Source organism: Carassius auratus, chromosome 50 (assembly GCF_003368295.1).
Source record: "Carassius auratus strain Wakin chromosome 50, ASM336829v1, whole genome shotgun sequence".
Taxonomy (NCBI): Eukaryota; Metazoa; Chordata; class Actinopteri; order Cypriniformes; family Cyprinidae; genus Carassius; species Carassius auratus.
The window spans coordinates 6,506,412-6,518,403 of record NC_039292.1 but is presented as its reverse complement, the minus strand read 5'-3'; the positions used below and the strand labels follow the sequence as shown (position 1 = coordinate 6,518,403).

At 36.3% G+C, this 11,992-nt stretch overlaps 1 protein-coding gene across 1 annotated transcript; it reads left to right on the top strand.

The window, feature by feature from the left end:
- Nucleotides 1-375: 375 nt before the first annotated feature.
- Nucleotides 376-11,846, top strand: LOC113066807 (cryptochrome-2-like). Its single transcript, XM_026238850.1, has 11 exons — nucleotides 376-714; nucleotides 2,055-2,163; nucleotides 3,649-3,791; nucleotides 6,434-6,707; nucleotides 6,975-7,115; nucleotides 8,011-8,322; nucleotides 8,402-8,553; nucleotides 8,928-9,130; nucleotides 9,747-9,830; nucleotides 10,090-10,313; nucleotides 10,734-11,846. The coding sequence occupies exons 1-10, from the start codon at nucleotides 557-559 to the stop codon at nucleotides 10,305-10,307; spliced, it is 1,794 nt and encodes a 597-aa protein (XP_026094635.1). The 5' UTR covers nucleotides 376-556; the 3' UTR covers nucleotides 10,308-10,313; nucleotides 10,734-11,846.
- The last annotated feature ends 146 nt before the right edge of the window (nucleotides 11,847-11,992 follow it).

The window sequence follows — 11,992 nt, the reverse complement described above, 5'->3', positions numbered from 1 at the left end:
TTATCTGAGCATAGCAATCTGTAGAACTACCAAGAGGGGGTGCGAAACACCACTTAATTGCAAACACGTTAATGCAAGCCCATTTCTTCAGTTTATGCTTATAAAACATTTAGACCGTCATGTCCTCTCGTGTTGTGCTCAGTGCATATATTGAACAAAGACTTGACGTCTGTTTACCTCAGAACACTTAAGCGTGTGCTTTACGTGTTTTACCAGTTGCATGAACTGATCTCATGATTTAACGATTATTTCCCACGAACACGGCGAACAACACACCAGAGAAACGTGACGGGGCTGGACTTCCACCGTGGGGCGGAACCAATAGCCGCCAGGAAGCGCGAGTCACTCACTATGGGTAATCCGTACACGTGTCATTCTGCTACCCAATGAAAGAGACGAGAGGCGGAAAAACCATCGAGGCTAGTGTGACTGCCCCTCATCTCAAACTTCACAGAGAGGCATATGTGGCTCCTGGTCGGCTGAAATCGGGAGTTTGTTTACGCTTCTGGAATACCATCGACTTCACTGAACCTTTAAAATGGAATAAAGTGCAACTATGGTGGTGAATTCCGTGCATTGGTTTCGCAAAGGGCTGCGGCTTCATGATAATCCGGCTTTGCAGGAAGCACTAAATGGCGCGGATACTGTACGGTGTGTTTATATTTTGGACCCGTGGTTTGCAGGCTCGGCCAACGTGGGAATCAACAGATGGAGGTAACGTTACGTGCCTTTTGTTTTAGTTTTTTTTTTTTAGCTATAAACAGACATACTGTGTGAAGTGTTATACGTTACACGTGTGAAGGGTAACGTTAGATATGGTGCCGCGTAACTACGCAGCATTTTTGCATAGCCGTTGTTATGTTTTGGCCCTGACAAAGGCCGACTCGTGGTCTGCTATGTCATTTCAAGGCAATACTTGTGCATATATCTAATTTAAGTTGAAAAAATGTAACGCTGTTTTTTTATAACCCGTGTATATTATAAAAAGCGTAAATTATTGACTCTCGTAAGGGGCCCAGCTGCAGTTTAGAGCAAGTGAACGAACTTCACCAGACAGCTGGACACTTCTGTTCAACTTATCTAAATTCAATAGAGTATGTTATTTCTATTTTTAAAAATAGGTCTGCATGAAATGTATATAATTGTGGTGGGCCGTGTGACAGAGTTCTGACATCTCAGCTATATGGAAGCTAGCAGGCCAGTCGTTTTGCTCACACCCACTTTGGTTTTATATAACCACTAAAATTACCAATTTCATTATTGCGTCACTGGCTGTGTATTTCGGTGAATTCAAACACGCAGTTTGGAGACAGAATTTATAAAAGCCTGCGAGATTCTGAAGATTCTAAATTCGATTCCGCGAGTCACGTGACAGAACGATCCTGTTTTCACGTGTGCTGTCGTATGCTGCATTCAAGCCATATCATTATTAATGTGATTTCGAAATGACAGCACGTGCTGTTCTACTTAGAGCTGTTCACACCCTTGGACTCGGAGCTATTTCACTATCAATCAATGCCTAAACATAGCGCCTAATGAATCTGAAGTGGTCAGGTGGTAAAACCGTAGCGGTCAGAAAACTCCCGGTTCACCAGTTGTAAATACGAGTTCTACGAGGATGTGAACGCTTTTTACGAGTTGGTATCCCATAATCACGGTAGTTACGATATGCCGTGAATGCACTTTTATTACGTATGATGTAAAATGAATTGTGACTAGCGAGCTGTAGTTTATTAAATGTCAGATGTTGAATAGTATTTACAGTTGTCCAATGAAAATCTGAATAAATACCAACCAATAGAGATTTGGGTGATCAGTGCAAGGTGCTAATAATATCGAAATTTGCAGCAAATCATTTAGATTTGTACTTAACATTTGTCATTTCAATTTTCCCAAATGTTGACAGAAAAAATGTATACAGTATGTATACTACACTAACAATATTGAGAAATTACTCCTGGTAAACTGCTACAATTTAGCTCTACTACAAGGTTATGGCTTATTCATATAAACTTTTGAAAATATTATAATATTTGAAATTTCCTCTCTGGCAGATTTTTACTGGAGTCTTTAGAAGATTTGGACACAAGTTTGAGGAAACTGAATTCCCGGCTTTTTGTGGTGCGAGGACAGCCAGCGGATGTCTTCCCTAGACTCTTCAAGGTTTGTATTTCTCTCTGGATATTTGGTGTGTTCCTTTAAGTCTCACTCTGGCTTTTAGAATCTAAATCGGTATGTCTGATAACTTGAAACATGGACATTTTCCACCAGGTCTGATGATATACTGGTGCAGAAATGCAGAGTTTTTTAGTATGTCTAAGTGTTTACTATGGTTAGTGGATCTGATAAAGCAGAAACTTATCTACAGAGAATTTAGTGGCTAGCTATCATTATGCGGTTCAGTTGCAAGTGATGACTTGTTTCAACAAATACACAATTTTTGTCAGGGTTCAGTCTACATTTTTCTTAAAAACTAGAGAACTATGCAGTGTGTTGTTGTTTTTTTTCTTCTTCTTCAACAGCCGTTCTTAACAGATAACAAGCCTAAACACTGATTTCAAACATATTGTCAAATATGTGGGTGTTTTGATCACTGGTCCATCACAGTATCAGCGTAAGAAACATCCTCAAAATGAGGTTCAGTTTCCTGTGTTGCCCATTCGGTACAAGACATAATAAAATGATGCGATATGACCTGGATGGTGTTTGTTGGAAATCACGGCTTAAGTTGTTTTTTCTTTATAATGATAAGACTAATAAAATTACAAAGTGTTTGGAGATGGTCTCCATGGAGGATGACAAACCTTGTGTTGCTCTAGTCTTAGTCTTTTTGTGGGCCAGTTACCTAGTGTGATAAATTAATGTCTTTTTTTTATATTAGATGTACAAGTAGTAGTCTAATGTCTTCCAAGGGTGCGTTTATTTGATCATTACATGACCTTATTTTCCTTAAGTAAACATGAACAGCTGGAAAATCCATGGGAATTCATTGTTTGAAAGGTGTGGGAACCTTGAGTACTATAAGTGTTTATTAGCTATGCTTGCTAAGGTGATCATCTCTTTACTGTTTAGGGGAGTATTCTAACCTAAAGTAATAAAGTTCAGTGCATCCCACAGCTCTTACATTTCTCATTTAGATGCTCCATTAATTCAATATTCAGCTAAACATCTGAGTCCTGATTGATTTGCACCAGCATTTTAGAGTAGTTTGCTATGAAAGATCTCATTTTCTTGCAGTCGGAGTGGTCTTCTGTCTCTTGATCACAGCAATACATCACTCAAGTGGCTTGTACAAACCCTTTGGCAGGTTAATAGTGCTGTTTATGCAAGGGGGTGAGGGCACCTGCACACCAGCCCTTCAATGTGCCTTTATGCAAAGTGCACAAAAGTCACCTGAGTGATGTGTGAAAGGATATTGAAATTACTAGTAATAGTTTTCTTTTCAGGCCTTTTGGTAATAATAATAAATTATTATATCACTAGATGAGATGTACTTGCCGTCAAAAGAAACCGTTTGGTAATTATGTTAACATCTCACTTTATAGATAGAGAGAGATTTAAAAGATTCTGCACCCTGATGTTTTTATAGTTAGTTGTAATATTTGTATCATTCTTTAACACACACATCTGGTCTCTTGTCTCTTTTAGGAGTGGAATGTCACACGTCTCACCTTTGAATATGACTCTGAGCCTTATGGCAAAGAAAGAGATGCAGCCATCATTAAAATGGCACAGGAATATGGTGTGGAAACCCTGGTACGAAACACTCACACGCTCTACAGTCCAGACAGGTGGGTGATGAACTGAACTTGCACACACATTCACTCACAGATGCAACCTTTAAGGGTTAAGGTTTAAGGTTTTGTAAAGAAGTTCATTTAGTGCAATTATTTGTCTAAAAAAATGTCTGTATTAAATTAACTTTATTAAATATACTACCTGTCAAATATTGACATGCTAGTTAATTAATGATATTTTTAGCATTATTTTTTTTCAACCATTCACAAGTGTTTTAAGAGGTTTTATTATGAATGTTTACTGCCGTTTAAAAGGTTGGGGTCAGTACAAAATTAAATATTTTTGAAAGAAGCACAATAAACTTTGTAAAATAACTCAAGAGCAATCACACACCCAATTTACACAAAAAAAAAGATAAACAAAATAAAAAAAAAATGACTGTCATGGTACAAATCATTATCATAAAACAATGCGATTTTGGTCATGTTTACAGTTGTATAATTTCAGGTATTATTTTTATAATTCTAAAATAATTATTTAATATTTATAATTTAATAAATTTTTATAGCTGAAAATGTGTGGGTGTGGGTATATATATCATTGACCATGTCTCATGCATTGTTAATATAATAATAATAATAATAATAATAATAATAAAATATTATTTACATGTATTAATAATACAAATTACATTTGCAATACTATCATTTTCAGCTATTACAAATTGTATTTGTTAAATGTTTTTATACATTTTATCATTCTTTTTAAAATATATATATATATAAAAATATATTTATATATTTTATTATTTTTATATATATATATATATATATATATATATATATATATATATATATATATATATATATATATATATATATATATATATAAATTTTTTTTTTTTTTTTTTTTTTTTTTTGCAAATGTTATAGGTAAACTTTTTGACACTGATGAAATATATATATATGATACAATCTACTAACTTAGTTCAAAAAAAAAAAAAACTGTATTTGGGACAAAAAAAAGCACTTTTAGTATAATATGACATAAAGATGAATTGTGCACTCATGTTTATGTGCAACTCCCGGTCTATCTCATGCCTTTCCTGAGAGTATTACCAGACAGGAGAGAATGACTCTTCCCTTCTCAGATCATCATGCAGATACCATTCCTGTCGTGTAATGTAAAACAAGTGTCCTTTTGCGTAGGTTACATAAATGGGACAGATGATGGTAATACGCCCAGATTCTACGTCTCATTCAGAAGGGAAGAGAATGAGCTTGCATTCATAAGTGTGTGTGCATGCATGTGCGGGTGTGCATATGACGTCAATCGCTCTCCTGGACATTATGAGACTCGCTGCTGCCATCTGGCCGTGGGAAGCGGCACTGGCGGTCACACTGTGAAACATGTGCTGTGGGTGGGAGGGTGAAATAGCTCATCATGCAAGTCACCACTCCAAACATGTGCGAGCCGAGCACTAGGCTTTTCCTAACGAGCACGCGGATGCACCCTGATTCTGCACCGTGCCGAGACAACCAGCCAATGGCAGGGGCTCCACCCTGACCGATATAGACAGGAGTTGTATAAGGTCAGGATTATAAATAAGGGACGGGCTGTTAATGTTTTAAGGCTGTTGTTTCTCTCATAGTGTAGCAACTGAGACAATTAGCTGTTCTCTTTGAGTCTCTCAGAACCAGACAGGCATATGTGCTTGCATTTAAAGGATGAGGGGAAATGTATTCCCAATGGACATATTGCTATGCACACTTTCTGCTTGATCCAGTATGATTTTACTTTATTGACCTTGTTTTCTTAAGAATAAAATTGGGCTTTTTGCAGTGCCACTTTAGTAGAATGTTCTAGTGAAGAATCCAATAATCAAGCAATTTTGTATTATAACAGTCAGGGCTATAAGTTTGTTTTTGATTTTCTGTTATATCAAATTTCTGGTCTGACCACATTTTATATTTTATTTTAAGTAATTTAATTAATGTTTACTTAATTTACAGGGTTTTTTTGTAGGAATGTTTTAACTCTTTTATGCTCACCAAGTCTGTATTCATAAAATATATATATATATATATATATATATATATATATATATATATATATATATATATAATACACACATTTATATAAAATAAAATAACTGATGTGGATTATTACAATTTTAAGTAACTGTTTTCTTGTTTAATTTATTCTGAAATGTGATTCATTCCTGTGATAGCAAAGCTGAATTTCCAGTATCATCCCAGTATGCTGATTTGGTGCTCAAAAAAACAATATTATTATTATTAGCAGAAAAGGAAACAGTTGGGCTGCTTAATATTTTATTGGAAACCATGATTCACTGTAATATTCAGAATTCTTTGATGAATATAATGTTTAAAAGAACAGCATTTGTAATATTATGTTTACAGTCGCTTTTGATCAGTTGAAGGTGTCCTTGCTCATAAGTATTCCTTTCAACAAAAAAGTTACTTGCTATCCCCATATTTCCATGTTTTTTACACAAATGTAAAACCTGTGACAGCCTGTGATAAGCTTGATCAAACTTTTGAACCAGATGAACTCGGCAATGCCTTTGAAAATTATTTATCTACTCCATAACAAGACAAAACCGAAATGGTTCAAAACAAATACTTTTAAAATTAAGTTAAAATTCAATGACATGTTTTTGCTTTTCCCTCAGGATCATAGAAATGAACAATCACAGCCCCCCTCTTACTTTCAAGAGATTTCAAGCCATTGTGAATCGACTCGAACTTCCCAGGAAACCATTGCCGACCATCACTCAAGAGCAGATGGCCAGGTGTCGGACGCGGATCTTGGAAAATCATGATGAACGTTATGGCGTACCCTCTCTCGAGGAGCTGGGTTTTAATACTCGGGGGGACAGCTCACATGTATGGAAGGGTGGTGAGACAGAAGCCCTGGACAGATTAAATAAACACTTAGACAGAAAGGTGAGACATGGTGATACTTCAAGGTATAAAGTTCAAGTCATAAAGTTCAACATTTTAGAATACATTTTAATAATGACTGTGTACGTATTAATTATTAACTAGAAAATCCTATTATGTATTTTTAAATTTTTATTTTTTTTTAACTCCAGTGTATTTCTAGAAAGTAATAATTAATGGTTATATATGTCTGCCAAAATAGTTATTTTTGTAACTTTCATTTATTGTTCTTTTTTTAATATTTGATGTAATCATGTTATTTTGATGCAGGCCTGGGTAGCAAATTTCGAGAGGCCTAGAATAACCGGTCATTCACTGTTCGCGAGCCCCACTGGACTTAGTCCTTACCTACGATTCGGCTGTCTGTCATGTCGCGTGTTCTACTACAATCTGCGGGATCTTTATATGAAGGTAAGTCATTGCTGTTTTATGGCATTGTTGGTAGTCTAGAGAAGTGGAAGTTTATAATTACTCTTGCCAATAGATGCATTTATGTTGAATAATAGAGGGGCCTAGAATCGAGCCTTGGGGACACCACAAAAACAAAAAAACATGATGATTATACACTACTAGCCAGAGTTCTGGACACACTTGACTGAACTTATTTTTCTAATGATCTTAAAAGTCCTTTTGATCTACAGGTTGATGTTAATATGCTTGAAAGTATTTTAGGAGAAAAATATAAAGTTTATTTACAAATACATGGAAAGTTCAGTACTCCTTAAAAGTATGACCGGTGGATACATCATGAAGTTAGCTTTGAAATAGAAAATTCTAATGTGGCAGTAATTAAAATGAAAGAAATAATTGTTACCCTGGACCACAAAACCAGTCTTAAGTCACTGGGGTATATTTTTAGCAATAGCCAAAAAAAATGGTATTGGTCAAAATCATCGATTCTTCTTTTATGCCAAAAATCAGGATATTAAGTAAAGATTGTATTCATGTTCCATGAACATATTTTGTAAATTTTTCTACCATAAATGGATCAAAACGTAATTTTTTTATTAATAATAAGCATTGCTAAGAATTCATTTGGACAACCTCAAAGGCGATTTTTTTTTTTTTTTTTTTTTTTTTTTTTTTTTTTGCATTTTGACTTTTGCAGCCTTAGATTCCAAATTTTCAAATAGTTGTGTCTCGGCCAAATATTGTCCGATCCTAACAAGGATTTCAGATGATGTATAAATCTCAATTTCAAAACATTTACTCTTAAGACTGGTTTTGTGTTCCAGGGTTCACTATGCCACAGCATAGTAAAAATAATATTTTGTGACAATTTTTATGACCTTTTGCACTTGTCCAGCTACGGAGACACTCCAGTCCACCCCTCTCGCTCTTCGGACAGCTGCTGTGGCGAGAGTTTTTCTACACGGCAGCCACCAATAACCCCAACTTTGACCGTATGGAGGGAAACCCCATCTGCGTGCAGATCCCCTGGGACCACAATCCCGAGGCATTGGCTAAATGGGCAGAAGGTCGGACAGGGTTCCCTTGGATCGATGCCATCATGACCCAGCTAAGACAGGAAGGCTGGATCCACCACCTGGCCAGACATGCCGTAGCCTGTTTCCTCACTCGTGGAGACTTGTGGATCAGCTGGGAAAGTGGAATGAAAGTAAATGAGATGGCACAACTTTGCCGCCTTTACTTTTTTCTTTTTTCCCCCTCTCTTAATCTCTTTCTCTTTCCTTCAGGTTTTTGAGGAGTTGTTATTGGATGCGGACTGGAGCGTGAACGCAGGCAGCTGGATGTGGCTTTCCTGCAGTGCGTTCTTCCAGCAGTTCTTCCACTGTTACTGTCCCGTGGGCTTCGGCCGCAGGACGGATCCCAGCGGAGACTACATCAGGTACACAAACCAGCCCTGAACCACTCTTAACCAAGTCATACATCACTGGCAGGTGTTACATTTTGAGGGCTTCGCAGATTTGTGTTGCGTAAAGGCTTATGTAAAGTGCCACAGGTTCAGGCCTTTCCACTGTGCATATTCAAAAGAGCTGCTGTGACATTGTGAATAAAGATGAGAATCAGAAGAATACCTTGGAAAATAACCAGCTGCGTCAAATTATAGCACCTGCAAGATGCCATAAAAAAATACAAAAAAATTATGAAATGAGATTTTTAATCTTTTGTAATAAAATGTATATAATTAAATTAGTTAAGTGTTTATTAACCCATTATTTGTGTCTGATATAAAACGGTCTTGTACATTCTCACATACAGGAGGTACATCCCGCAGTTAAAAGACTATCCTAACCGCTATATCTATGAGCCATGGAACGCTCCAGAATCGGTGCAGAAAGAGGCCAACTGCATTGTGGGTGTGGACTATCCCAAACCTATGATCAACCATGCCGAGAGCAGCCGGCTCAACATCGAGCGAATGAAGCAAGTTTACCAGCAGCTGTCACACTACAGAGGCCTTAGTGAGTAACACACAAACTTCTCAATGATGACATTACTAAAATATCATTCTGATGATATTGAATGCTTGTGTATGGGGTTGATTAAGCTGTTATTAAGCAATAATTTTCAGTACAGTAATTTACTGTCATTTCACACTAACTTTTTTTGAAGCAGTAGCTTTAAGAACTGTAATGATGCAGTTTGTTTTCGACCCAATGGAGTTTGTAGATCATTAAACCGCATAGAGAAGTGATCATGCTTGCTACACAAAATGGAAAATATTACATTTGCAAATTATACAACAACTGAAAAAGCTTTTCAAGAATAGCATAAGATAACTGGTCTATTGCATTGATTTCAATTTTTTGAGTATTGTTAACATTGCACACAAAAAAAAACAAGGCTGAGAACATTACTTGTTAATACTAAAAGAGGTCTTGGTGATTTCAATGTGTTGAAAAAAAAAAAAAAAACATTTTCAGCATTTTAATAGAATTTCTGTAAATGTACAACCCAGGTCATCAGAAAGACTTGCTTATACGTAATGTGAACCTTGTATATTTGTTTTTATGCAGTTAATTTAATTAGCATTTACAAAAAACTGCAACTAAGCCTCTTTCTCTCTTTTCATGGCAGGTTTGCTCGCCTCAGTTCCTACGATCCAGGAAGAGGCAGAGCCTCCCATGTCAGATGACTCTCATGCCAGCAGTAGCTCTGCAGGTGAGACACGTCAATCATCCATCATCATACTAACAGAATTCACTGTTCAGCTTTCGGTTTTCTTTTCTTTGCTTTGCTTTGTTTTTATCTGTAAAGCAAAATGCAACTACACTCCCTGATCTCACATAAAAGTTTTACAATGCCAGAGAAAGTAAATGCTTAAAGCAGATTTCACCTTTAATAAGTTATCATCCCTTTGGCCCTTAAATTTTTCTTGTCAGGACAATGATTTGCTGATGAACCATCGTGTTTTCTATAGGTCAAGCGTCCAGTCCTCTCTCATCACCGCACCGGCCCACATCTGCACCATCAACCCCGCCCAACTCGGAGCCCTCAAGCCCGACAGGTTCTGCCCCGGGGGTCCACACCCAGAGGAAGAGGGGCCGGCCCTCTGGGCTCCCATGCAAACAGAAGTCAAAAGTCAAGCACACCAGCCAATCCAAAGGAGTCAAGCAGAATACTGACGACAAGCAGTGACAACAGGTACCAGCCAGAGTTATAAAAACATATAATAATTAATAATATAATTATATTTTTTGTTTATTATTATCAAATGATGCTTTCTTAAAGATCATTATTTTGTGTATTTGGTGTAACAGAATATCCTGACATGCTTTAATGTAAAAAAAAAAATATATATATATATTATTCTTAATAATTCAATATAATATTCTTGTTCATTTTAATTTGAATAAGTGGCAGCTCCGGCTGAATGTATATGTATCTATTTATTACTGAAGTGTTTTGTGATGAGGTCTGGGAGCGGTTTCATAAACCAGCTTTATTTCTTAATTTAATTTGCTGAATCCCACAACTGATTTATTAAGCGTATTCAGCAAGGAGCTATATAAGCCAGCCAACAATGATGATGATGATGAAATGCTTATATTCTGCTCTCTTCAGGTTGAGACTGCATTTGCGGTCCCATATTCAAGGAAGTCGGAGTCTCGGCCACCTCCCTGAACCAGCACAGACAGAAACCACAGGAGAAAAGTATGAAATGGCGCCACCTTTTGCAGAAAACAGAAACGGCACCATAAAAATAAAAATAAATACAGCAAAAAAATGAATGCTGGAGTTCCGTCAATGCGTGTGACAAATCCAGGACTTAATTTTGTCAAGCACCCATAATAAAAAAGCTGCTTTTGTTCCAGTTTTGGCCTGCTAAGCTAAACATGATTGTATGAAGATACAGATCTGTGTCAGGTGTGTAGTTCTCTTGGCGTTGTGATCTGACCGAGATCTAATGGATATTGCTATCACTGTTTAAATTTTAGGGTAACGAGTGATCCGCCGATATGACTATTCATGGATTCTAGCCAAATTTTATGCAACCCATGTTTATGTTTAACAATAGAAATGTTGCAGGAACATTCGAAGATATGGCCTACAGTGTTCTGACCAGGTGAATTAAAAATTTTCTTTTTTTTTATATAAAGTCTGATGTAGTTGGACTCAATAACTGCTTGCAAGCTCCAAGCAACTAGTTCGCACAAGCAATGAAGAATTTTACTTCTTCGGTTTCTGGTTTAGTAATTTATCCCTGTAAATATACGCTTTGTGTATCTAAATCTGAATGCAAACATTTCATTGCCATTGGCCGCACTAAACTTTTCTGAATTTAACAGTATCCAATACTCCGTTTATAATTCTATAAGCTTGATTTATTTACCTAGTGATTCATTTTAAACGTCTGCAAGGTTTTAGTTGACGAGGATTACATTCCACTAATGTGCATTCATAATAATTTAACATTTTAAGATGTTCTCTCTGACAATGTAGAACCGCTTTATTTATTTTTCGTCCCTTTATCTTTTTTGTATTGTATAAAAGAGTTTATTTTCATGAAAATGCTGATGGGATTGTTAACCTGTTATGTTTGTAGGCAGTAATTTATTTATGCCCTTTCACTGCATGCTTCTGTCAGCGACAAACCGTTTCCGCAATATATTGCATCTACAATGTTTCAGTGTAGATTACAATACATCAAATAAATTTCTTGAACCCATTTAAAAAATGTTTGAGATTGTTTTTCTTTAACCTGAGAATTTTATCATGTTATTCAAACATAAACGAATAATCATACAGCTCACAGAAGAAAGTGTGTTTTATTTTTCTAAGTGATCAGATGAGATGTTGGAACAGCTGGATAGATCCCATAG

Excerpts from the sequence above, each read along its gene's own strand:
- LOC113066807 (XM_026238850.1), top strand. The coding sequence starts at position 557 with ATGGTGGTGAATTCCGTGCATTGGTTTCGCAAAGGGCTGCGGCTTCAT. Across the intron at positions 3,792-6,433 it reads ACGCTCTACAGTCCAGACAG|GATCATAGAAATGAACAATC; the intron begins GTGGGTGATGAA and ends CTTTTCCCTCAG. Across the intron at positions 8,323-8,401 it reads GCTGGGAAAGTGGAATGAAA|GTTTTTGAGGAGTTGTTATT; the intron begins GTAAATGAGATG and ends TCTTTCCTTCAG.